The sequence below is a fragment of the Phodopus roborovskii genome, unplaced genomic scaffold (assembly GCF_943737965.1).
Source record: "Phodopus roborovskii unplaced genomic scaffold, PHOROB, whole genome shotgun sequence".
NCBI classification, from domain to species: Eukaryota; Metazoa; Chordata; class Mammalia; order Rodentia; family Cricetidae; genus Phodopus; species Phodopus roborovskii.
Window position 1 is genome coordinate 21,064,184 of NW_026125059.1, and position 27,872 is coordinate 21,092,055.

At 40.2% G+C, this 27,872-nt stretch overlaps 1 protein-coding gene across 3 annotated transcripts in view; it reads left to right on the plus strand.

The window, feature by feature from the left end:
• The window catches only part of Samhd1 (SAM and HD domain containing deoxynucleoside triphosphate triphosphohydrolase 1), a 39,884-nt gene that overhangs the window by 8,902 nt on the left and 3,110 nt on the right, over window positions 1-27,872 (plus strand). The window contains exons 4-16 of one of the 3 annotated variants that reach the window (XM_051187711.1): window positions 672-832; window positions 2,025-2,140; window positions 3,452-3,522; window positions 10,458-10,619; window positions 12,988-13,088; window positions 14,462-14,588; window positions 16,819-16,910; window positions 18,138-18,253; window positions 19,632-19,771; window positions 20,424-20,516; window positions 25,498-25,602; window positions 26,274-26,411; window positions 26,960-27,100. In XM_051187711.1, the coding sequence (XP_051043668.1) occupies window positions 672-832; window positions 2,025-2,140; window positions 3,452-3,522; window positions 10,458-10,619; window positions 12,988-13,088; window positions 14,462-14,588; window positions 16,819-16,910; window positions 18,138-18,253; window positions 19,632-19,771; window positions 20,424-20,516; window positions 25,498-25,602; window positions 26,274-26,411; window positions 26,960-27,067 (1,530 nt within the window). In that variant the 3' untranslated portion in view covers window positions 27,068-27,100. Of the gene's footprint in view, window positions 1-671; window positions 833-2,024; window positions 2,141-3,451; window positions 3,523-10,457; window positions 10,620-12,987; window positions 13,089-14,461; window positions 14,589-16,818; window positions 16,911-18,137; window positions 18,254-19,631; window positions 19,772-20,423; window positions 20,517-25,497; window positions 25,603-26,273; window positions 26,412-26,959; window positions 27,107-27,872 lie in introns of all 3 variants that reach the window. The other 2 variants (XM_051187719.1, XM_051187728.1) reach the window with 2 other exon arrangements.

Here is a 27,872-nt window from a genome sequence, read left to right on the forward strand (position 1 = left end):
AGTCAATGGCTACACAGAGAGAAACCCTATCTCAAAAAACCAAAAATAAATAAATAAATAGTGATGAAAATACTTAAATATTACACTAAAACTTAGGAAGAGATTATTTCTAATAACTTAATGCTCAACATTAAAGGAATATTTTTTTTTAAATGTTCATCAGGATATGTGAGATAGCTCAGTGCGTTAGGGTGCTTGCCACCTGACCACACACACATACACAGAGAGAGAGAGAGAGAGAGAGAGAGAGAGAATAAATAGATGTTAAGGGGACTACAGAGCTGGAGCAACACTGGCCACTCTTGGAGTTAGATTATCAGTGGGGACTCACAGCTGTAACTGGTTCTAGGAGATCTGATGCCCTCTTCTGTTCTTCACAGGCACTGTACCCACATGGTGTACAGATTCGCAGTCAGTCAAACATTCACAAAATAATCTTTTTTTTTTTTTTTAAATTGTAGCTGTTCATTAATGAGATGCAGCCATTAAAATGATTATTGTATAAAAGTATAAAATGTTCACTGTTCATTTTGATATAAAAAGGAAATTGTATTATGGTATCAACTGTAAAAGGTAGTTTTTAAAATTCTTTCTTTCTATGTATTTGTGATAGAGGGACATGTGTGTGCCAGTGCGGGCATATCGACAACTTTATAAATGTAATTTTCCAGGTATTTAATGATCCTATTCATGGCCATATTGAGTTCCACCCTCTCCTTATCCGAATCATTGACACACCTCAGTTTCAGCGGCTTCGATACATCAAACAGCTGGGAGGCGGCTACTATGTTTTCCCAGGAGCTTCACACAATCGCTTTGAACACAGTCTGGGGTAAGAAGGGAAGGGCGTAGGGGACATGCCGTTTTTACCCCTTCTCTCTCATGGAATAGTCTAATTTAATCTCTTAGAGAGTACTTTTTCAAATGGCCATTGTAACATCTTTATTTTATTGATGAGGAAACTGATAGGACTTTGGAACCCTCGTATCATATTTTATGTTTTTTGAAAAGACCTCATATCCTCCTGAAACCTAATGGCTGTTGACAGGTCAACTGGATTAAATACTTGTCTGCAAATACTTGAATTGAATAGGATTGGCTACTGGCATAACTAACTATAAATATGATTAGTTTTCCTTTAGTCCCTTTTTAGTCTTTTCCTTTCTTCTGAAACAGGTGCTCCTGGTGGAGCTTAGGATGCCCTCAAGCCCAGGGTCCTTCCGCCTCATCTCCTGAGAATGGAGATTCTGGATATACTCCATCATGCCTGGCTCCTGTTTAGTTGTACAGATTCACCCTTTTAAGCAAAATAATTGTGTCAGGAAATATGTAAATTAGAGAAATGCTTATAAACTCTGAGAGGGTCTTTTCTGTTATGTGCCTTTCCATTGTGCATGTAGAGCTGGGAGAAGTGGGCAGAGAATAATTGGCAATTAAGTATTTGGTTTTTTTATTTACTTTGTGGTTTTCGTTTTCTGTGTAGGCTTTTTTTTTTTTTTTTTTTTTTTTCTTTCTTTCTTGCTTACTTCCTTTTGTTTCCTTTAGGGTTTTGTTATATAGCCTCGCTGGCCTCAAACTCCTAATCCTTTGCCTCCCAAGTGCCAGAGTTACAGGTGTGTGCCACTGTGTCCAGGTCCAGGAGTCAAGATAAATGTACCTATGCTCAAATTATAAACAGTATTTATTAAACACTTAATAAAACTTTCCAAGCCACAAACAAGTTGCTACCTTCCTAGGGCTGAGTTGAGAGCAGAGGAAAGAATATATTTTTTAGGACTTCCTTTCAGAGAGAAGTGCCAAAGTGCATTTAACACTATTTTATTTTTGTGTGCTTTGCTGGGGATTAAGCCTAAGGTCTTTTACGTGCTAGTCAAGTGTTCTGCAAAACCACATCCTCAGCCCTTCTAAGCCCGTATGTCTAGTCTGTGTGGGAACATCAGAGCCAGCTCTCAGGACTCAAAAGTTTCAAGTTTCAAAGGTACATACTTCAAACAAAATTTGACTTCTGATCTCTGTCTCTGCAGGGTTGGGTACCTAGCAGGCTACCTCGTTCGAGCACTCGCAGAAAAACAGCCAGAGCTGCAGATCAGTGAGCGAGATATGCTCTGTGTTCAGATTGCCGGACTGTGCCATGACCTTGGTAAGCTCACACAAAGCCATCACTCCATGTAAGATCCTACTGTCTTACCTCGGCTTTCACATTCAAAACTCAGTCTAACCAAGGGAGATGTAGAAGTATTTTAATTTTTTTTTTTAATTACAGTGCACCATGGTTCCTAATATTATTGATGAGGACAAAACATTGTTAATTACTTGTGAATTTTCCATATTAAGCATCTTTGCTATGCCACATGAAAGGTATTATTATTTCTTTATTGTTTGTTTATTAGGTAGAGTTCTTACTCTGTAACCCAAGCTGTCCTAGAACCCACTGTATATAGCCCAGGCTAGCCTCAAACTTTAGGCAGTACTCCTGCTTCCGCCTCCTGAGTGCTGAGATTACAAGCATGCTGCTGCACAGGGCTGAAAGGGATTTCTCAACAGTGAGTTTTTCTTACGCTGTCTTTAGGGTAATGGGAATGTGATTTTTCGTTTATCATTCTCATTGACTAAAATTGCTTTTCCCTGTAGTTCCTTTGTTAAGTCTATCCCTTCTCACAACTAGAACAGGTTTAAGAAATGTTTTTCTTCCTGGACTCACAGGAAGTCTTAGCCCAATTAAATCCAAGTAAAAGAATATCATCCTCTTCATTTAAAAAAAAAAAAAGAAGGTGGCTGCCTCAACCTCTTTAGTTAAGGAGAAAGTGTGCTTCTGTCTCTGTGTAGACACTGAAGGATTAGAGTGCAGCTGCCTTTCTGTCAGCCCAGAGATTTCAGTACCCTCAGTGCCTTCTTGTATGCTTTTTGGGTTTGGTTTTGGTGATCGGACTCAAACTTAGGACCTGTGTGTGCTCTCCTACTGAGCTGCAACTCCAGCCCTAAATCAATAAACCTTGATTTTTTTTTTTAAACAAAACACTCAGTATTCCTGGTAGCTCATACAAAACTGGAGACTGAGCTAAGGAGGGTTAGCTTTCCATTATGCTTTTGCATCTTAATCTGTTGTTTTGGAAAATTGAAAGTGCAGATTTGTTCTTTTTATGTACATATGAACTTATGGATTAGTAACAGTGTCTGTTGATATTTAAAATAAACTAAAAATATATTTTAAGAATTCAGTTTTAGCCAGGCGTTGGTGTCATGCACGTTTAATCCCAGTACTTGGGAGGCAGAGCCAGGTGGATCTCTGTAATTTCGAGGCCAGCCTGATCTACAGAGCTAGTTCCAGGACAGGCTCCAAAGCAATACAGAGAAACTCTGTCTTGAAAAACAAACAAACAAAACAAAAACAAAATCAGTTTTTACCAATTTACAAATATTTTTCATATTTGAAAGCTGCTTTTGTTTTTAGGTCATGGGCCATTTTCTCATATGTTTGATGGAAGGTTTATCCCACTTGCTTGCCCAAATGAAAAGTGGAAGGTATGTATTCATCTGTTCCATAGTTAATAAAAGAAATAGAATTGTATCTAGTTATCGAATTGAATTATCTGTTTTTCCTCATTGTTCTAGCACCCTTAGAGTGTTCAGGGTGCTTCCATCCACATAAGTCTGTTTCATTCGATCCCCACCGTAGTCCTTGGAGAAAGAACCCTCCAAAGCACAGTGATGCATGCACTTCAGAGCACTATAGAATGACGGGCCAGTCCTAGAGAACCAGCTTCCTCAGTCTCTGTGCACTGTTCTTTCTACTCTGTGGCATTACTGTACAGTTTGTTTTTAAAGTCCAACTTCAGTGTTTATTTTAGTCTAGCCATGAAGTTAAGTATCACCATTTTTAGTAAATGAACTTTTTTTTTTTTTTTTTTTTTTTTTTTGTTTTGTTTTGTTTTTCATGATAGGATTTCTCTGCATTTCTTTGGAGCCTGTCCTGGAACTCTATGTAGACCAAGTTGGCCTCGAACTCAGAGATCCATCTGCATCTGCCTCCCAAGTGCTGGGACTAAAGGCATGCACCACCAACACCTGGCTTGAGCTTGTGTTTTTAATAGCGTTTTCCTATGTAGTTGAGAGCGATTGTAACATGAAAAATAAATGACCTAGAGACAGATATTGGGGTTCAAACTTCACGCTCAAGGACTGAAAAGCAAAGTAGCTGGCTACTAGCTCTTACCACTACCTCAGGCAGAAAGAGCTGTTCCTGCTGCCTCTCCTCAGTGTGACTGGAGAATCCTGAGACTGAATGTCTTCCTATCCTCAATGTGGCTGGAGAATGAATGCCTGATACTGAGTCCTTGCTCCTGTCTTTTATACCTCTCTAGTGCTGGGATTAAAGGCGTGAGCTCTGTTACTCTTTTAGACTGAGTCAATCTTGTGTATCCCTGGATGGCCTTGAACTCAGGGATATCTGTTTACCTCTTAATCCTGAGTTTTAGGATTAAAGGTGTGTACTACTACCTCCTAGCTTCTGGCTGCTAGGATTAAAGGTGTGTGCCTGGCTTCTATGGCTTGTGGCTGACTTTGCTTTCTACATCCTCAGGCAAGCTTTAATAAATAGTAAATATTATTACAATTCCCTTTTGTCTAATTAAAAAAAGAGAGCTACAGTTAACATAATAAAAATTATATATAGTAAATACAATAAGTATATACACTATATTCAGGCAGTAATTTCATCAACAATGTCTAGCTAGTCCTTTTGCATTTGACAAATTTAAGAAAATATCTAGTTCATTTTCATTTGACAAATTCAGAGAAAATATTTTGTCCATTTGTATTTGACAAATTCAGAGAAAATACATCATTATCTATCCTAACTTGGTGAGTCCAAAGTCTTGTACCTAATTTACTTTCCATTCTAATTTACATTATCAAATTATCTTTTAATGTTTCTCAATCTTTTACACTTTATACATCTTTAGTGAGTTTCTTTTCTGAGTCTGGTAAATTATGAAAACTGTAACTAAACTATCTAGTCTTCAACTCCCTCAGAGACCCAAGAAGGAAATATTATTAACTGAGTAAGCAGGAAATCAAGCAAGCCACTTCTAAAAATTATGAGAAATGGTAAAAACATCTGGCTGCCAAACAGTCATCCAAGGTTCCTGTGCAACATTGGGACATCCATCTCTGGCCTATAGGCCTAGCATTTCTGACAGGCTTTTCTGTGAAGTAGAATTTTGAAGGACTGTCCCACCTTGTCTTGGCAAGGTTTTGCAGTCACTCTCTTTTGTGTCCTGTTTGTCCATTTTGGACAACATACTGTCAGCAGTCCAGGCAAAGGCATACCAAAAGGTGTGTACCTGACTTCTATGGCTTTTGACTGACTTTGCGTTCTGAATCCTCAGGCAAGCTTTAATAAATCATAAATGATATATCACTACAAATGACTTCAAACACTGTCCTCCCTCAGCCTTCCAGAAGCTGAGAGTATGTTACGCCCTCATTTCTAACTTTCAGTGAACCCTATATAATTACACATTTGTTGGTGAAACTGTGCATTTTGAATCAGTTTTTGAGAAATGAATTTGGCCTCCCAGTTTCTACCATACTATATTTCTAGCAACTAGAAGAGGAAAGCACATTAATATAAGCTGAGAGCTCTTTATGTGTCAAACCATGTTTCCTCTGCCTGCCCCTCCCTTTTTTTGATTGCATAATGCTTTATTAACTTTGAATTTTCTGAATGCTAATGAGAAAGGGATAACAGCTGTGGAGAGACATTGGATACTAGAAAACTACGGAATTAAATCAGCCTGTATACTTTAAAGATGTGCTGACCTCGAAGTATGTGTTACATTGGGGAAGGGGTTTTACTTTTATTTGCACAGAAGAAAAGCTATGGATACTATCAAAAATGATAAGGATTAGATTTGAACAAGAGACACCCCTTGACTAGGAAAGGTGATAGTTAACCAATCAGCATGTGCCTGCCCTTTTTTAAAAATATATAATTTACATCCAATAAATTATGCATTGTTTTGAGATAGGGTCTCATTATGTAGAGCAAGCTGGCCTTGACACTGAGAAATCGCCTGCTATTATTTCCCTAGAGCTAGGATTAAAGTCATGTAGTATTGCTCCTAACTTAAATTGTACAAAGCTGATGGGAGTTTGACAAGTGTACACATGAAGTCAGAAGGTAGAACATTTTCATCATTTGGAAAATTCCCTTATGCCTTACCTTTTTTTTCTGTGGTACTGAGGAGCAGCCCATATCTGTGCACCCACTAAATATATACCACTGCCACAGCCCAGCCCCTCCTTCAAGTCTTTTAAAATCAGTCCTGCTCCATCACTTCTGTTTTTCATGAACACAGAATAGTCTGTCTTTTCTTAGACTTTGGATCTCTGTTTAATTTGTATTTTCTAATCTCTTGTAAATATGATTTCCTGTTGTTTGCACTATGTGGTTTTGTGGGGGTGTGTGTGTGTGTGTGTGTGTGTGTGTGTGTGTGTGTGTGTGTGTGTAGACTTCCTCTTAATGCTTTGCCCATTTAAATAGTTGATTGTGGGCTAGGAGGCTACTTAATGGGAGATCACTTGCCAAGTAGCTGAGTCTTTAGGTTTGATACTCAGTGCTGTCAATACAATCAGAAGTGAACACTCCTTCATCCTCCAGTGTTGGATGCAGCTGATGGCTTTTTGCTGCTAAGGCTGTACCTATTGTATGAACCACACTTTGTCCTTTCTCCTTTTGATGAGCTCTAGGTTGTTTTGGATTTGAGCTACTATATCTAAGGTTGCTGTGTGTGTTGTTCTCCAACAGTTTTGTGGAAATATGCTCTCAGTGTCTCCTAAATGAGTACCTCACAGTAGAATTGTGGTGTCTTGTGTTAGGTGTTCATTTAACATTCTAAAAACCTTGTGTTTGTTCTATTTTACACTCACCAGCAGTGTGAAAATTCCCAATGCCAGTCTACAACCTCACCATATCATCTTTAATTAAATTAACTTATTTGTTATCTGTGTATAGTGCTGAAGATAGAACCCAGAACCTTGTACATGCTAAGCAAACACCCTGTCATCATGTTACACTCCAGTCCCAGTATTTCACCTTTTCGGTCATCTCACCTGATTATGAAATGGTATCTCAGTTTCATTAGCATTCTCTAATCTATCACTAGTATGACTTCCTGTTATTTGCCAGTGGACTTGGGGTGGTGACCACACCTGAAGCTATGCCCTAAGGTGTGATCACCACCCAAACTCTACTGGCAGAACAAGATGCTTCTACAATTCTCAATCTTCCCTAATGTTACAACCCTTTAATACAGTTTCTGGGGTTGTGATGGTCCCCCAACCATAAAATTATGTTCATTGATACTTCATAACTGTAATTTGACTAGTTATAAATAACAATGCAAATATCTGTTTTCCAGTGGTCTTAGGTGACCCCCATGAAAGGGTCATTTGACACCCCCCCCAAAGGTCATGACTCACATGATAAGAACCACTGTTGTTTTTTTGTTTGGCTTCCTGTTTGGTTTTCTGTTGTTATTGTTGTTTTTGTGTTTGTTTGTTTGTTTGTTTGTTTGAGACAGGGTTTCTCTGTGACTTTGGAGCCTGTCCTAGAATTCGCTCTGTAGACCAGGCTGGCCTTGAACTCACAGAGATCCACCTGCTTCTTCCTCCCGAGTTCTGGGATTAAAGGAGTGCACACCAATGCCCATAAGTAAAGTGGAGAGGTGGATTTTGACACTGGGAGATAGTTCTGTTTGTAAGGTGCTGAACATCTGAGTTTGATCCCCAGAGCCTTCATTAAAAAAAAAAAAAAAAAGACAAGTGTTGAGTGTGTGTGTTTGGAACCCTGGTGGTAGGGAGGCAGAGCCAGGCAGGTTCCTGGGGCATGCTGCTCAGCCCAACCTGACCTACTTGGAGAATTTGAGACCAATAGGAAACCCTATATCAAAAACATAAGGTGGGCAGTAACTGATGAATAATAGCTGAGGTTATCATCTCCTCTCCACAGGCACACATTCAAAAGAGTTTTTATTGTTTCTCTACTTAGTATTGATTTGTAAGAATTTATATATACAGATATTGTTTTATATGTGTTAGGAATGTTTTGTTAGTGTTTAACTTGCCACTTCTTTTTTTTAATGGTGTCTTTTGAGAAAGACATCTTCTAGTCTCCTTTAAGTCACTAAATTGCATAGTTTCCCATCAGTTTTAGTGCCGTGGGGCCTGCTCTCTGGATGAAAGCCATAAATTTGGAAGTTGGTACTCTGCCCTCTCACCTTACTGTTGACTTTCTTTTAACGTCTGCTTGCTTTTGGCTAGTGTCCAATACAGTCAGGAACTTAGTCGTCCAGAGTGTAGTTTTGTTTTGTTCTTTTATATCCAGCAGGATTGATCTAACAGGATCTAGGAGATATGCATTCCTCTGTGTGTGTGTGTTCTCTGTGTATTGTGTGTGAGTCTGTGTGTGTATGCTGTGTGTATCTATATGTGTGCTATGTGTATGTGTGCTGTGTATGTGCTGTGGTGTGTCTCTGTGTATGTGCTGTTTATGTGTGCACTCTGCATATGTGTGGTATATGTGCTCTGTGTGTGTACTGTATGTATGTGTGCTCTTACACATGCTAGGTAAATGCTATACCACTAAGCTAAAAAATATATTTGCCGGACTGAAGAGGTGGTTCAGTGGTTAATGGCATTGACTGCTCTTCCAGAGGACTCAGGTTCAATTCCTAGCACCCACATGGTAGCTCACAATTGTCTGTAACTCCAGTTCCAGGGGATCTGATACCTTCACACCAATATACATAAAATAAAAAGAAAAATTAATTAATTAAAAAAACAACAACAAATTAAAAAATATATATATATTTGCTTTTTATTTAATAGTTTAGCTCATATGGAAATAATTCTTAAATACAAATAATACAAATATAATATCTTTCCCTTATTTGTAGAGATACTTGTTTTATTTCTCTGCAGTTTTGGGAGTTGAACTAAGATTATCAAGCATGATAAGCATCAGCCTAATGGATTACTATTTATTGAGTAACAGTTAATCCTTTTCTTACAGATCTAGGTTGCCAACATTTTAAAAATTCCCATATATGATGAATCTTCCTAGATTCTATTTCACAGCTTTTAAAAAAATATTTATTTTTATTTTTTATGTATTTGTTGCCTGCATGCATTTATATGTGCATCACAAGAATGCTTGGTACCCACGGAGGTAAGAAGAAGGCATTGTATTCCTTCGAGCTGAAGTTAATTGATGGATGTGAGCCACTATGTTGGTGTTTTCTTAACCACTGAGCCATTTCTCTAGTCCTGTCTCACATTTTATTAATTATTACTATTCTATTCAAGTTTTTTTTGTACTTAGAACAGTGGTTGTTTATGTGAATTTGTGCAGTGTGAAACTGCATTCTACTGTAATTATTCCAGAGGCCACAAGGAGACAATGACAACTTCCAGGCCAGTCCAGGCTATATAATGAGTTCATGTCAACATAGATTATGTAATGAGACCTTTTATTCAAAACGAACAATGGATAATCAAGGTAGCAAAGTTACCATTTATTCTGTTTGTAATGAATATATCCTGAGTCAGTTCGTAACTGTTCTAGAATCATTCTAGGTTTGTTTTCATTTTGAATCAGTTTTGGTAAGACATGTACAGGGCCATGTCTCCAGGGCCATATGCTCTTTATAGTGATGGTGAAAGAGTGAGCAGAGACTTGAACAACCAGATTTGAGAATTTAATTCTGATCTTGACAGAACTGGAAGACACTTGATTTTACTGGCAATGTTGCCAATACCCTTGTCCACCACAAGGTGGAAATACCAGCCAACAGCTTTTTACTTCAAATGTTCTGTGGATGGAAAAAAAAAAAAAAACAAACTTGAATTTTAGAGTGATATTCATTCTATGTATATGATTTGGTAATATTTTTGGTAATATAAATGATTATATTTCATAAAATATTTTCTTTGTCTTTATTTATGAAATAATAAACATGGTTTGTAAAAGCTGTATAGACTAGGGAAAGGAGATTAATAAAATAAAGTATATGTGAAATGCTACAGTGAAACTCATTCCTCTGTATACCCATTTTAAAAGCAATAAAAGTTATTTTATGACTGGGCATAGTCACTCAGGAAGCAGAGATGGGCGGATCTCTATGAGTGCAAGGCCAGCCTGGTCTGTATAGCGAGGTCCTGGCCAACCAGAGCTATAGAGTAAGACCCTGTCTCAAAAAAACCAACAAACCAATGAAAATGTTTTGTGGACAAATAAAATGTTGACAAAAATTGACTAATTTAAAAGCTGTAACATTGTAATCGGGAACTCGGTAATTAACAATCAGTGGGACTTCATCTGAGAATGACCTAGAATCCAGAATAATCTGTTTAATAAGAGAATCTGTAACAGGTTGTGTTATATTGACTTTTCACAGCATGAACAGGGATCAGTTAAGATGTTTGAGCATCTGGTTAATTCTAATAAACTCAAACCTATCATGAAAAACTATGGGCTCAACCCTGACGAAGATATTCCCTTTATTGAAGAACAAATTACAGGACTACCTAAAGCTAAAACTCAAAAAAAGGACTGCTGGGTAAGTTTTTAATTCATGTTAATTAGAGCCAGCTGGCACTTTCCATCTAGTCTAATCTTGATTCTTTCAGAACTACATATTTGGCTATTGTAGGGGTGCTAAACATCAAAATATAACTTATGTGCATCTGGTTTCTAATGCAAAAACAAAAAGGTTGTATTTTTCCCCTCATCTTGAGTTCTTTAGACATTATTTTCCCCCAAATGATAGTTTATGTCTGCAACATCAGCACTTGGGATTCAGAAGCATGAGGATCAAATGTAAAAGTATACACCCTGGGCTGCAGAGGTGTCTCAGCAGGGTAAGAGTACTTGCTATACAAGTGTGAGCATCTGAGTTCACATCCCTTGCATCCATGTAAAAAGCCAAGCTGAGTAACAAACACCTTTGATTCTAGCACTAAAGGGGCAGAGGCCAACCTGATCTCCATAGATTCAGGCCAGCCACCCCTATATAGTGAGACTCTTTCTCAAGTAAACAACACAGCTGTAGGTAGACTTTTCTTTCCTGACAGCCAATTCCCAATTCACAACATGGAGACTTATTATTGATTAAAAATGCTTGGTCCATAGCTTATGATGGTTACTAACTATCTCTTACAACTTAAATTAACTCATATTTTCTTAAATACCCTGTGTCAACGTGGTGGTACCTTCTTTCAGCGTGGCAAGTTCATCCTATATTTCTCATGATCCTTAGACTCTGCCGTACTTCTCAGCATCCTCCTAGTCTGGGTCTCTTGGCCCAATAAAGGCCAGTTAGCTCTTTATTAACCAATGAGAGTAATACATATTTATACTGTACAACAACACAGCATACAACAACAATTTTTTAAAAAGTTCCTGGCAGTGGTGGTGCATGCCTTTAATCCTAGCACTTGAGAGGCAGAGGCAGGTGGATCTAAGTGAGTTTGAAGCCAGCCTGGTCTACAAACCAAGTTCCAGGACAGCCAGGATTGTTCCACAGAGAAACCCTGTCTCACAAAAAAGCTTGGCTGGACACAGACTTGTAACTTCAGCACTGAGAGGCAGAAGATGACATTCAACATTGACCTCTAGTCATTATGTGTATATGTGTACACACAAACACATACATATGCACACACACACACATATATGAGGTAGATTGAAAAGCAACTATCTCATTTCTAAAGAAAAATTTAGCTTCAAAAATACTTTGAGTGGTTTGTATTTAGAGTAACTGTGTAGCTATTTTGAAGCATAGTAATACATAACACAGGTTTGTGGTTATTGAAGTCTGTTACTAGAGAGATGGGAGCAGGAGTAACAGAAGTTAAATTGTCCTCTCCGGAACAGTGAATTCAAGGTGAGTCTGGGTTACCTGAGACTCTTAAAAAAAAAAAAAAAAAAAAAAAAAAACTGAGCATGGTTAGCATATGCCTTAAATCCCAGCACCCGGAGGCAAAGGCAGGCAGATCTCTGATTTTGAGGCCAGTCTGTTCTACATAGTGAGTTCCAGAATGGCCAGTGCTACACAATGAAATCATGTCTCAAAAAACAACGAAATATAGTAGTATAAACATGCATACAAAATAGATGTATACATTCACATGTATGTACACAGAGGGGAGAGATTGTTTTTGTTTTTCCCTGGTTGGGGGAGTCATGCTCTGTAGCCCATGCTGACTTTGAAGTCACAATCCTCCTGCCTCAGCCTTCCAAGTGCTGAGGTTACAGGTATGTGTCACCATACCCAGTGAAAGACATTATTTTAATATATGAATTCAAGGGTTACCACTTAAGGATCATATTTTACTAGTTTGTAATTAAATCTTGTAATTTTTAAAAGGTTTTAAAATCAAGAAAATTTAAATATTGTTGGTTTTAGGAAATAATTACTAGTATCCTTTCAGTGTCACTGGAAGGTTTAATGTTTTCCTACTTACACACACACACACACACACACACACACACACACACACCTGCCTGTGAACTACAGTGTACATATGGAAGTCACAAGACAGTTTGCAGGAGTTAGTTCTCTCCTTCGACATTGTGGGTCCTGGGATAGGACTCAGGTGGTCTGGTGGCAGCAAAAGCCTTTACTTGCTAAGTCATCCTGCCAGCCCTTTATAGACTTATTTATTCATTTATTTTTGTGGTGCTGGCCCAGGCCCTCATACATGTATGTACTGTACCACAGGACAACATCCTCAGCTGGAAGACTTGGTATTAATAGGATAGCATATACTTGAGCATTTCTTTTTCCTTCCTACTTCTTTAGAAGTGAGGAGAAAGAAAGATTAGCATTCTAACTCAGTGTCTTGTTTGTAATTTGCAGCAGTTGCTTTGCTTATAAATAGGTCTGTGTCTATCTAAAACCTCCATGGGGTTCTCTTGTTTTCCAGTGGCCATATACAGGACGACCTGCTGAGAAGAGCTTCCTTTATGAGATAGTGGCTAACAAAAGAAATGGCATTGATGTGGACAAATGGGATTATTTTGCCAGGTATGCACTGAGTGTTTACATTGTTAAAAATCTTTGTATAAATGTAGCGTTAGGACCCACCTGGCTAATCAGAAGTTGGCCACTACAGTCCTGTCATGGCTGAAACACTAGCTTTGTGACCACTGAGGAACAACTGAAACAGCCTTGCCCTCACCCTGAGTGTTCTGAGTGCCTTCCTGCCCCCTGGTCCTGCATCACAATGGCTTACTCTTCTGGACTTCCTGGCGGGCTCTGGTTAGCTCTCATGGTAGAAGACAGTCTCTCTGTTTACTTGTTCATAGTCAAGGCTTTGATCGTCAATATATTGAAGGATTTTAGTAGTAAGTGAGGACTGCATGACCTTCCAGGTACTCATACCTCAAGTTGCTGTGAATGTCAGTACACACTCAATCCTTTTTTTTTTTGTGTGTGTGTGAGACAGGGTCTCACCACATAGCTTGGCTGGCCTGGAAATCACTACATAGACCAGGCTGTCCTCAGATTCATACAGATCCATCTGCCTCTACCTCCCACATGCCAGGATTAAAGGCATGCACCACCATACTCTGCCTCACATGACCCATCTTACTTTGTTTATTCTGTACTTTGAATACTTTTTTGAGACAATGTCTGTCTGTGTATATCAGTCTGGCCTCAAGCTCGTGGAGATCTGCCTGCCTCTGCCTCCTAAGTGATCTCATGTTACTTTAAAGCAAATCTCAGGCAACATAGCATCTCCTCACAAAATGTTTCAGTGTGGATCTATAAATAAAGTGTTTCTGTTAAACCTAAAAACACTGCAGTTGTTGTAAGGTTTTTTGTTTTGTTTTTTATTATTTATTTATTTATTTATTTATTTATTTATTTATTTATTTTTGAGACAGAGTCTTACTTTATAACACTGGCTGACCTGGCCTGTGTAGACCAGGCCAGTCTCAAACTCTGAGATCTTCTGCCTCTGCCTCTGCCTCTGCCTCCTGAGTGCTGGGATTAAAGATGTACTCCACCACTTCTGGCTAAGGTATTACTTAACATATGGTCAGGATTCATACTTACCTAGCTCCTTCATAACTGCCTTTTTACCATGTGCAATTGGTTATCCACTGTCTACACACTACACCTGGTGATCACTCGCCAGGTTTTTTTTTTTGTTTTTTGTTTTTTTTTTTTCTGGAGCAGCTCCCCTCGTGTTCTTCCCGCTGACTCACTTAGCAATTCTACCCCTTTGTGTCCTTCAGTATATTCTTCGGTCCCCGGCCAGCCTTCTGCAAGCTGGTACATCCAAAGCCTGGTTCAGAATTCAAAAGGAAGAAAAGGAAAGAAATGTAGTGCTTGTATTTAAGGCATAGTTTCCTTGTTGAAATGCTTCATATGTCTGCTTTGGAACTTCCTAGGGACTGTCACCATCTTGGGATCCAAAACAATTTTGATTACAAGCGCTTTGTTACGTTTGTCCGTGTCTGTGAAGTAAAAGACCCAATCCATGGCCATAAGATGAAGCACATTTGTACTAGAGAAAAGGTACGTTAATGTTCTCAGAAATAAGAGTTGCAGCTCCTGGTCTGACATCTGGAAATAATCATTCGGCCATTTGGAAAGATCCAGAAACTATCTTTTTTCCTTTCATTTCCTCCTTCCTTTCTTTTCTCTCTCTCTCTCTCTCTCTCTTTTTTTTTTTTAGATTATGTGCATGTGCATGTATGAGCTATGTGTTTGTGCTTGCTGTGTGAATGCATGCATGCAGAGGCTGCCCTCCTCTGTCACTGTGTGCCTTGTCCCTTTACGTCAAGATTTCTCCCTACACCTTGTGCTCTTTTTTTTTTTTATTAGCCATCCTCCTGTTTCTGTCTCCCCCAGCACTGGGGTATAGCACGAATAATAAAAACCCAGAGAGATATTGAGGTTCAAGCTGAAGATCAAAAAAGTAAAGCAGCCAACCACTAGAGAGTTCTTACCTCTACCAAGGCTAGGGCAATTCTATCCTCAGTGTGACTGCACACTGAATACACTGAACTCCTGTCTCCTCTTGCCTTATATTCCTCTGTAGTGCTGGAATTAAAGGTGTGCACCACCCAGCATCTATGGCTAACTAGTGTGGCTGCTGGGATTAAAGGTGTGTACCACTAAGGCCTGGCCTGTATGGCTGACTAGTGTGGCTAGCTTTGCGTCTTCAGTAAGCTTTATTTGTTAGATCATAAACAAAGTATCACCACATTGGGGTTGCAGGTACACAGGAGACCGACCACACCCAGCTTATTACATAGATGCTGGGATCCAAACCCAGGTCCTCATGGTTGTGCAGCAAGCATTCTTTTAACTGGTGACATCTCTATAGCCCCCACAAACCCATCTTTAAAAAAAAGATTTATTATTATTTTTAGTCATGTGTATATGTGTCTGTGTGTGGGTATGTGCACATAAGTACAGGTTCCCCCAGAAGCTAGAAGAAGGCATCATATCACCTGGAGCCGGAGTTACAGGCAGCTTGGTACACCCAACATAAATGCTAGGAGCCAGACTCAGGCCCTCTGCAAGAGTAGCACAGACTCTTAGCTGCTAAGCCATCTCTCTAGCCCTTCATTTGTTAAGTGTTTAAAACTTACTTCATTTTATTACACTGTTAAATAAGAACAACAATAATAAAATTAAATCCAACATTTTTTGAGTCTTATACTGGGTAGGCTTCAAGTGTTTGTGGTAGATCAATTTTTATCATCCCATTATTATTATTTCATTTGTTTCAGTCTGTGTTCTGTTGCTATAACAAAATACCTGAGCCTGTATAATTCATAAAAGAAAGAGGTTTATCCACTTCATAGTTCTAGAGGAGCATGGAGGTAACATCTGTTCTGCGTCTGGTATGGATGACGCACTGCTCCATGCATGGTGAAAGCCGGAAGTACAAACAAGGAAGGTGCTAAGAGAGGGAGGGGCAGCGCCAGGCTGTCTTTATAACAGCCTGTTCTTCCCACAAACTAACCGAGTCATCTCATGAGGCTGGAGCCATCATAACTTATTCAACCTCTTAAAGGCCCCCTCTCTCACCACCGTTTCTTTAGGGACTGAACTTCGATGTGACTTTTGGTGGGACAAGCCATATTTTACTGTTTAACTAGTGAGCAAAGAGGCATGTAGAACAGATGAGCTAAATAAGTAAGAAAACTAGAATTTCAACCCCATTAGGTCCTTACTAGATGTTGTCTTAGGGCTTCTTTTGCTGTGAAGAGACACCATGACCATGGCAACTCTTATAAAGCAAAGCACTTAATTGTGGTGGCTCATTTATATTTCAGAGGTTCAGTCCATTATTATCATGGTGGGACATGGTGACGTGTAGGCATACATGGTGCTGGGGAGTCCTACATCTCTTAGGCAACAAGAAATGGTTTGTAACACTGGGTTTAGCTTGAGCATATGAGTCCTCAAAGTCCCCACAGAGACACACTCCCTCCAACAAGGCCACACCTGCTAATAGTGCCAATCCCTTTGGGGGCCATTTCTTTCCTACCACCACAATGGTACTCATAAAACTTAAAAGGTGGTATAGAATTATGCTATAGGAAAGTCTTTATGTATGCTGGATCTTCAATCCCAGCATTCAGGAGGCAGAGGCAGGTGGATCTCTTCGAGCTCAAGACCAGCCTGGTTTACATAATGAGTTCCAGGACAGCCAAGGCTACACAGTGAGATCCTGTCTCTAACCAAGTTGAATATAATCTGATCCCACATTACCATTTCTGTTCCCTTGCAGGAGGCTTTGAATCTGTATGACATGTTCTACACACGCAACTGCTTACACCGCAGAGCTTATCAACATAAAATCAGCAACCTCATCGATATAATGTAAGAACGTCCATATTACCTCATTATAAAAGTTTTCATGATGCTTTTGCCACATTAGCATTCCTAGCTCAAGCTGCGCAGTCTAAAACAACTCCCTTAAAAGAAGACTAACATACAGTAAACTTAGGAGGAGGGAGAGGAGGGAAATGGATGCGATGGTCAGGTGGATGGAGAAAGAGGGGCTGGCTTAGGCTAGACATGAAGAGGTTGCCAGAATGGCTCAGGGTCCCTGTGCAGGAAGTTCATACAGCTATTATTCATGAAGGTAGTGAGACATGAATAGCTGACATTCTAAATTAAAAACAAAATTAACATTTATACTATTTTCTACCTTTATCCTGTCAAATGTTTTTCAAAGTTAGTAGCAAATAGGAATTTCATCTTTTTCCCTGATCAGATCAGAGCTATGGCCAAAAAGTATACAAAGTCTCCCCATGTCTCAGAGATCCCACAAGAAGTTTCCTTCTTTGTTTTTGAGACAGGATCTCATACTTACAGCCCTGACAGGTCTGGAACTCACTGTATAGCCCAGGTTGGCCTCAAATTCATGATTCTCTGGCTTCTGCCTCCCAGGTGCTGGGATCACAGCCATGAACCACCACATTTGGCTCCATAAGAGTCTTAACCTCAGTCAAAAGTTAGTGGTGTCGAACCCCTTTAATCCCACACTAGGAAGGCATAGGCAGGTGGATCTCTGTGAGTTCAAGGCCAGCCTGGTACATAGTTCCAGGACAGCTAGGGCTGTATAGAAAAACTCAGTCACACACACACACACAAACCAAACAAACAAAGACATAAAACTGAATATGAGAGCAGATGTCTTCGATGCCAGCACTTGGGAGGTAGAGATGAGTTCAAGGTCATTCTCAGGTATGTAGCATCTTTGAAGCTAGCCTGAGCTACATGAGACTGTGTTTCAAGAAAAGAACTAAAGTAATTTTGTTTCCAGTTCAGAGTCAGAGAGCCTTTGTTTCAAAGCTTGATATACTTCTTCTGAACTTCTTTAAAGGAAAATTATCTTATTTCTGTTTCTATAAAATTGGAGCTGAATATACTTAGTATTGAAAAACTAAATGAGATAAGGTCTGTAAAGCTCTACCACTAATAAACAGCTGTCTTGAAACATAATACCTCAAAATTTTGTTTTCTTAAACTAGAAAGATCCTTTTGAGCAAGGTGTAAAGCAAATCTTCAGATGACATTGTGTGTTTATAAAATGATCTTTAGGATCACAGAGGCCTTCCTTAAAGCAAACCCCTACATTGAGATTACGGGGACCAACGGGAAGAAGTGCAATATTTCTGAAGCCATTGATGACATGGAAGCCTTCACCAAGCTGACAGGTAAGAAGTCGGGGACACACGTGTTGGTATCAGATGTCAGCTGCCCTTGTGGGGATACAGAAGATAATGAGAAGCAAGTGCATACATGTGTGAAATTACAAAACAATACTACTTTTTTGACCTCAAATTCACAGAGATTCCCCTGCCTCTGCCTCCCAAGTGCTGGGATTAAAGGCATTCACCACCACTGCCCGGCTAGTTCTAGATTTTAAAAGTCTAAAAGTGTGTGGCCACTAATTTCATCCATATATTTGCTTGATTTCCCAATTACCAGTAATGAAAATCCTTAAGTTACATTATCAAGAGAAATAAGAAATTAAAAAAAAAAAAACTTAAATTTTTTGATGTGTTTATGTTTAAAAAGGTGTTCTTGTTCTTGGGAGGTAGATACTGTGATATCATAATGTTTCATCAGAAAATTACATATACCCAGACAGATACAGTGACTCACACTCAGGAGGATGAAGCAGGGGGATTACCACAATGTTGAGACCAACCTGAGTTATATAGTGAACTCAAACTCCCCTCAGAGTGAAACCTTCTCTGAAAAATAAAGAAAAGCATGAGCTAGATAGATGGCTCAGCAGTTAAGAGGACCTGGGTTCAAGTCCCAGCACCCACATGGCAGCTCACAACTGTCTGTAATTCCAGTTCCAGGGAACCTGACACCTCACACAGACATACATGCAGGCAAAACACCAATGCACATGAAATAAAATAAATAAATTATAAAAGAAAAAAAGAAAGAAAAACAAGAAATTTGTATACAAATAGAGTTCTTTTATGGAAAAAATGATAATAATGAATTTGGTTGAAGGCTATTTTAATTAGAAAATGTTTAAAGAAGAATAAAATAACAAACAAAAGAAGAAAGTTTCTTCCCTGCTGTTATCATCATAGAATGAAATACTTTAAAACTTAAAAAAAAAAAACTTTTAATAAGTCAATTTACAAAATTCCATGTTCTCGCCACTTAGCTTAGCTGTTATCAACAGCAATTTTTTCCACCTACCTCCTGCTGACAAACATTGGACTATTTTGAGATCAGAGACATAATTTTGTTTGTAAACGTTTAAGGCCATTTAGGGCTAATTAGCAAAACCATGTTTCATTTACAAAAATAAAAGCCCAACAGTAATAAGTAAGTCTCTTTGTACTGCCTGCCAGATCAAGCCATTGGTTTTAGTGCACTTAGTTAATCCCACACCCGGGAGGATTTTCCCACTTCTGCCTTGTCTTCTTTTCCTCTTACTGGCTTCTTTTTCCTTACTCACACAATCATAATGCTGTGCCTTGTTAAGACCATTTCAGGACCACAGTGGAGCATCTTTAAATCTTACTGTCATTTCAATTTGAGTGAATTTCATCACATTGACAGATAACATTTTCCTGGAGATTTTACACTCTACTGATCCGAGGTTGTCTGAGGCACGGACTATTTTAAGGAACATCGAGTGCCGTAATCTATACAAGTATTTGGGTGAGACCCAGCCAAATGGTCAAAACAAGATTAGAGAGGTAAGTTGAGTCATCACCTATCCTGTTAGCTGAGGGCTATCCCAGTCTCTGTACTCAATAAGAAGCCATTAGTTTATCAGAGTATCCATGCTTCCTGTGTATTCTCATTTAATCTTCTCACTATCCTTTGTCCTGTTTACCGGATGAGAAACAAAGGGGAAATCCCTTGAAATAAGACCTGTGTGAACTTCACTAAGACTCTATAGTTGACCCTTGAACAATGATGGTTAGGGGCACTTGACATAGAGCAGTTAAAAACTGACCTTTAAACCTTACCAACATCATAACTGTTAACTCCATGGCTTTTGTATGTTATTTGACTTATATGTGACCAAAAATACCTGAGGATGAGCTTGCTGCTGTATGCAGCTTCCTGGTGAGATGTGTGATGTCACAGGGGCCACTGGCAGCACAAGTCACTGCAAAAGCAGCAGGAGGTAGCTATGAGTAGATGGATGCCATATTCTTTTCAAAATGTGGTGGTAGTTCTATGTTTGTTTTTTAATGAAAACTACCCAGCCACCCAGTTTGCTTCCAGGCTATCATGTCTTGTTGGAGAATCTCTGTTTTTCTTACTGAAGAAGGAACATGACCATGGTACAAGTACTTAATGACAAACTGGGTCCTAACTGGAAAGTCTCATCTCTTCTAGGAAGAATATGATCAACTTCCCCAAGACATTGTTGACACCAAACCTGACGTGCCCCTGGAAGCCCAACTGAAGGCTGAAGATTTCCTAGTGGATGTAAGTTAGTGAATCCAAGAATAGATGAAGTGAAAATTTGTGTTTTTAAAAAAACCCAAAAGCTATCCCTCTGAGGGTGGTGGTGGCCTTTAATCCCAGCACTCAGGAGGCAGAGACAGGCAAATCTGTGAGTTCAAGGCCATTCTGGTCTATGTAGTAAGTTCCAGGGAAGCTAGAACTATGTAGAGAGACCCAATCTCAATAAACAAGCAAACAAAAAAAAAAAAAAACTTTCCTCATTATGAAAAGCTTAGATAGCTGGAGAGTAGGAGGCAGAAGAAACACACATTTGAGGCCAGCCTGGTCTACATATCGAGCTACAGGCTAGCCAGTACTACTTAGTGAGAACCTGTCTCAAAACAAACCAACAGAACAACAAAGAAGCTGGAGGGATAGCTCAGCAGTGAAGAACTTTCTGCTCTCTTCCAGAGGACCAGGAAGGTCAGTTGTCAGCACCCTTGTGAGGTGACTCAAAACCACCTATAACTCCAGTTCCAGGGTCCAATGTCCTCCTCCGATGCCTTCATGTGCACACACACTCACACACAGACACACGTTCATGCACTTAAGTTTAATAAATATGTATGCAAAAACAAAACAAAACTTGGAGACACAGAAAGTTAGAACAAAGAGAATCATCTTCAGCCTCAAAGAGAAAATCAGTCTTATCAGCCCTTTTCAAATTTTCTTTGCGATGTTCTGCTAGGATATTGAGATCATGTGATAAATAGCACATTATATATGTTTGTTTAAATTATTTTGACTATGAAAATACTACCATTAGATATTCTTGCTTGCCTACATATACACACAGAACTGTTAAGATTTTTTTATTCCTATTTTCACGTGGCCGTAGTGTCTTGGCATACCCTAATGAAAAGCCCTGTAGCCTTCTCGTGTTTTCTTAAATTCTCTGTAGGAAATTCTTTTTAGTGCTCCATCCCTCTGAAATCTGAGTGGTTTACCTTGTGATTTTACCTCAGCTTTTCCTTTCTCGTTTCCTTGGTGACTGATTCATGCAATGAAAAGTCATAACCATTCTTTGCCAAATACAATGAGTGGCCCAGGGGGCAAGGCTCTCCTGCATTTCCTGAGACTTGGAAAGATATCACTTCCCGGCATTCTCCCTGAGCACCTGTGAGCCAGTGTGCCCACTCCTGTTTCACCAGAAGGCCTCTCTTGTTCTGAGGGCTTGGGGCAATCCCTCACCCTGCTATTTGACTTCTCTCACCCAAAGAACCGTCTCCAAATGCATTTAGATCAGAGGTGCATGATGCTACCCAGAGCAGACATGAAAGCCAGCTTAACCAGCAATCACCTGAAGTCAGTGGGATGGGACAGTGGACTGGTTTACATCCACCCTACAAGGCAAAGAGCGCTATACCGTTCTGTGTTCATGAACCTACATGAAAACACAGAAGTGCGGATTAGCACAAAAGGGCAAATTCCAAGTTTATTCTGAAATTGTAATTGACGCATCAATTTTATCCTAGGAATTTGTTCTACAGAGATCATCTCTATGTCCAAACCAGCTGCTGTCTTCTGAAAGCTTTTGGCACTGTTCAATCCCCTCTGCTCTGGTTCCTACCGTTATCCTGAGTGACTTTATTTGCCCACCAGGAGAAACTCTTTGATCTCTTTTTCTTTTCTTTTCTTTTTTTTTAAGATTTATTTATTTTATATGCATTGGGGTTTTGCCTGCATGTCTTTCTGTCTGAGGAGGTCAGATCCCCATGGAACTGAATTAGATAGTTGTAAACTGCCATGTGGGTGCTGGGAATTGAACCTGGATCCTTTGGAAGAGCCCCTACTGTTCTTAACTGCTTAGCCATCTCTCCAGCCCCTCTTTATTTTTATCCTTAGTGTCTGTTTAATTGCTTTTCTCATTGATATGAGGAAATGTGACAAAGCAACTTAAGGCAGGATAGGTTTATTTTGTGTTGGTAGTTGGAGTTGATCTTGGTGGAGGGGATGGGGCAATAGGACTGTGAGGCAGCTGTGTTCACAGTAGGAAACAGGCCAGATTAGTGCTGGTCTTCAGCCCCTTCCTCCTCCTGCTTTATTCACTTCAGGACCCTGCCCATAGGATGCTGCTGTCCATATTTAGGGTAGGTGTTCCTTCCTCAGTTAACCCGTTCTGGAAACACTCTCACAGCTGTGCCCAGTTGTACGTCTGTTAGACAGTTCCAAATCCAGTCATGTGTATGAAAATTAACCATCACAAGCTGGGCAGTGGTGGTGAATGCCTTTAATTCCAACACTCAGGAGGCAGAAGCAGGTGGATCTCTTGAGTTTGAGGCCAGCCTAATCTGCAGAATGAGTTCTAGGACAGCCAAGACTACACAGAGAAACCATGTCTTGAAAAAAAACCAAACCAGGAAGTAGTGGCACACTCCTTTAATCCCAATACTTGGGAAAGGAGGGGAGGGGAGGAGAGCATACGGGAAGGAAGGAAGGAAGGAAGGAAGGAAGGAAGGAAGGAAGGAAGGAAGGAAGGAAGGAAGAAGAAAGAAGAAAGGCTAACCTTCTTGGTGATGTTACACAGATCCCCTCAGCTACCACTCCAGTAGATTATTATGCTTTGGACTTGAACTTGTGTGAGCCTTGCTCTGTAGCCCCGGCTGTCCTAGAACTCACAGTTTTCCTAATGGTGCTGAGGTTACAAGTGAGAGTCAACTTATCTGAGTGTACCTTGCACTTCATCAGCATTTGAAGCCACCCTATCTGAAATCACTAAAAAGCATCTTGTTTTCTGTCTGCAAAGCTCTTTTCCCTTCATTTGCTTGTCCCTAGTTCAGCTCATCTGGACACCATATTGCTCCTCACTTTCTTATAGCCTGTCCTACCTTTTTTTCTTTTTAGTCAAGCTTTGATTTTGTGGTCATTATTAATAATTCCATCATTTCTGCAGTTACCACCAACCCCTCACCTTTTGTATCTGTTTAGCAAAAGTCCAAATAACACAGGTGTGTTGATGCTAACCACCTCCCTACCTATATCTGGCCACACAAATCCTGTTAGAGACATCACTACATTGTGCATTCTTGGTCACCAACTTCATCTTGATCCTCAGTACTTTCTAGTAGGTCGAGTACAATTCTTCCAGGCTCCATAACAACTATGTCAAACCATCTTTACTCCACTCAGCCCTTCATCTCTGCTTATCAATCCTAGATATTCACCCTTGGTGAGTAGCCCAACATGGCCCCACGTTCAAATAATTAAAATAAAAGATACCTATAGGCCATTGCATAGGTACTCTTTCAAACTTCAGTTTTCTCCCATCTGTAGCTGTTTTTATCTTCCCTTAGAGTAGAGAAATATCTTTCTCCTAATTAAAGACTTAGCCAGGCTATGCATGGTGGCACATGCCTTTAATCCCAGCACTTGGAAGGCACTGGCAGGTGAGGCTTTGTGAGTTCAAAACCAGCCTGAACTACAGGACAAGTTCCAGGACAGCTAGGACTACACAGAGAAACTGTCTCAAAAAACCAAAGGTGGGAAAAAAGAGAGAGAGACTCAGGAGGGAGGCTCTTCTACTGTGTTTAGAACAGTAGTGCCCAGTGGAACTTCCTGAACTCACAGAAGGGCCTATATCTGTGCTGCCATTTTAAATATGATTCCTAAGACCAAGAAATGATTTTTTTTTTGTATTCTGTGTTAATTTAAATTTTAAGTTATTGCTGGATGTGGTGGTATGTTAATGTATTCCTAGCTACATGAGAGACCAAGATAGAAGGGTCACCTGAATTGAACAACATAGTGATATTTGCCTGATAAGTAAAAATAAAAAAAATAAACCATATATGGCTAGTGACCACCATGCTTGGCATTGCAGCTTTGGAGCCCATTGTGTGTTCATCTTTTCTGTAGAGCCCTACACTGCCCATTCTGTCCTTCTTCCTGCAGACTTCCCCATTAGCAACAGTTAAACAGTCTTCTCTCTGAAGAAAACCACCACACTACACTCATCTTGCTCCCTTTCCTCTCCTTCCCCGGCAAACTCATGGAAATGCCTTCCGAATTCTTAGTTTTTCTCCAGGTATATGTAAAAGTACCCCTTATCCAAAATCTGAAACCTGAAATATAAAAAGTTACAGAACTTAGAACTGAGAATTTGGCTCAGTGGTAGAGCTCTTACCTACCATTCTCTTATATTTTTGGTTGTGAGCCTAGTCTTTAATGGCTGAGCCATCTCTCCAGCCCGCCTACCATTCTCTAGGCCCTAAGTTCAGTCCCCAGCGCACACACACACACACACACACACACACACACACACACACACACACACACACGAGGGCATAGGGATACACGCTTATCAGGCCACAGCTAGGGAGGTAAAGACAACTGGATCCCTGGGGTTCATTGACCTACAACCCAAGTGACTTGGTGAGCTCCAAGCCAGTGAGGCCTGTCTCAGGGGGAAAGAATTGCATGGCACCTAAAGAATGACAGCCAAAGTTGACATCTGACCTCCTTTTGGACATATCCATAGACACAAAAGTTGATTATCTACTGTCTACCAGTGTCTGTCACATAGTAGATATTGCCCTACTTAGTTAAATACTCAAAAATATTTCCCCCTTCACCCAAGTTTCTAAACCAAATCCCCAAAATTAGTCATGTACCAGAGGTTTTTTGCGGGGGTGGCGGGATGGAAGGGTGATTTTTCTGTTTTGTTTTATTGTTGTTGTTTTGGTTGCTCTGTAGCCCTAACTGTCCTAGAACTAGCTCTGTACACCAGGCTGGCTTTAAACTCACAGAGATCCACCTGACTCTGCCTCCCAAGTGCTGGGATTAAAGGGGTGTGTCGCCGCCGCCGCCACCTGGTATACCAGAGTTATTTTTATTCCACATGTTAAAACTTCCTAATATTCCTACTTCTGAACACCCAGAAGGCTCAGCTCATTTCTTGTGTTATACTTACAATCCTGAGTTTAGTTCTTGTGGTTGCTTATTTATTTATTGTTTTAATTAAAAGGTTATCAACATGGATTATGGGATGAAAGACAAGAATCCAATTGACCATGTTCACTTCTATTGTAAAAATAACACGAAGCTTGCAGTCATGATCTCTAAAGATCAGGTAACTGGCTAAGTAGAAAATGCTACTCTAAGGTATATATTTGGTAAATCTTAAAGTCAACTTGTATTTTTACATGCTAGTTAGGTTGTAATGTCAGTGTCTACTGTTAAGAAATAAAAGAAGGCACAGTCCACTGAATCAGCTAAGCAAGGACTCACAGAGACTGAAGCAGCAGCCACAGGGCCTGCGGGAATGTGCTGCTGGTCGTCTGCCTATATGTCATGGCTGTTGGCTTGGTCTTTTTGTGGGAGTGGGTACATCTCTGACTCTTGCCTGCTCTTGAGACCCTCTTCCTCCTGTTGGGTTTTCTTGTCCAGCCTTGGTGTGAGGGCTTTTGCCTTGTTTTATTGTGTTTTATTTTGTCATGTTTAGTTGCTGTCTCTTTGAGTCTTGCTCTTTTCTGATGGGAAATGGTGGGGGTGTAGATCCAGGAGAAAGGGGAGGTTGGGGAAGCTGGGAAGACTGGAAGGAGGAGAAACTGTGGTCAGGATGTAGTGTATGAGAGAAAAATCTATTTTCAATTAAAAATAATTATTTTCCCCCTTGGATCATAATTGAGATAAAATAGAAAAGCTTTTAACTCAACATTAAAAGTGGTACCCCAGACCCTGGGAGGCAGCTGGTTCCTGGAAGTGTGAACTCAAGCAAGATCTTTTCTTTTTGTAAAAAAGGTGTCAAAGCTTCTGCCACAGGAATTCACAGAGCAGCTCATTCGAGTGTACTGTAAGAAGAAAGACAAGAAGAGCCTGCATGCTGCTAGGCAACATTTCACTCAATGGTGTGCAGACAGAAACTTCACCAAGCCGCAGGTGGGTGATGCTGCTAGGCAACATTTCACTCAATGGTGGGCAGACAGACTTCACCAAGCCGCAGGTGGATGATGCTGCTAGGCAACATTTTACTCAATGGTGTGCAGACAGACTTCACCAGGCTGCAGGTGGATGATGCTGCTAGGCTACATTTCACTCAATGGTGTGCAGACAGACTTCACCAGGCTGCAGGTGGATGATGCTGCTAGGCAACATTTCACTCAATGATGTGCAGGTAGACTTCACCAGGCCGCAGGTGGATGATGCTGCTAGGCAACATTTCACTCAATGGTGTGCAGACAGACTTCACCAGGCTGCAGGTGGATGACTCTTCACAGCCTCTAACATTAAGAGAAAGGAATCTTGGAGTTGGGGTGAGATGGGGTCCTATGTAGGTCAGGTTGGTCTCAGATTAGCTGTGTGCCTGGGAATGGCTTTGAATTCCTGATCCTCTGCTTCACCTCCCAATATTTATTTATTTATTTATTTTTAAGGAAAAGCCAAAGCCAATCATTTTTATCACTGAGAAGTTCTCATTTAAATTGTAGCTATATGGGGCTGGAGAGATGGCTCAGCAGTTAACAGCACTGGCTACTCTTTCAGAAGACCTGGGCTCAATTCCCAGCACCCACACGGCGGATCACAGCCAGCTGTAACTCCAGTTCCAGAGGATCTGATGCCCTCTTCTGGTCTCTGTGGGTTCCAGACGTGCAAGTGTGGCATAGACATGCATGCTTCCACATGTGCCTGCATAGTCAGAATCACCTGTACACGCACAATACACGTGCATACATATACATATACATAACATACATACTCACCACACATATACACACGCATTACACACTCCAACCACATATTCCTCATACATATACACAATACATATACATCACACACAACCCACATGCACCACACACATACATACACACATACCTCACATATATACCACATACATTCCTACAATACACATATACACCACACACACCATATGCATACACATAATTTTTTTTTTGTTTTAAGGAAAATAAAAACATCAGCATAAGTGATAAGTACTTTAAACCTAGGTATATTAACTCATCAGATGAGTTTGCTTGGTTTGTTTCTTGTCGGCCCTGACTTAGGTACAAGGATGAAGCAGTACCTAAGACAGACATAGTTCTTCAGTGCTCTGGGTCTCTAGATGTGGACCACAAACAAGAAAGTAAACAGCAATTGTGAAGCATAGTGAATGTTTGGGGATGCAGAAGGAGATCTAGTCAGACTTGGTTAGATGAGAAAAGCCTGCCTCAGGAAAGTTTGCAAGCCAACTCCTAAAGAAGGAGAAAACTCAGGGGTTCTTTACAGGGCTGGCAGCAGGGACTGGTGTTTGGGGGGGGGGGGTTGAAACAGAAGCAACATGGGAATAGCTGAAAAGGTAACAAAGAACACGAGGCCTATCAGGAGCAGCGCTGAGTGAGATGT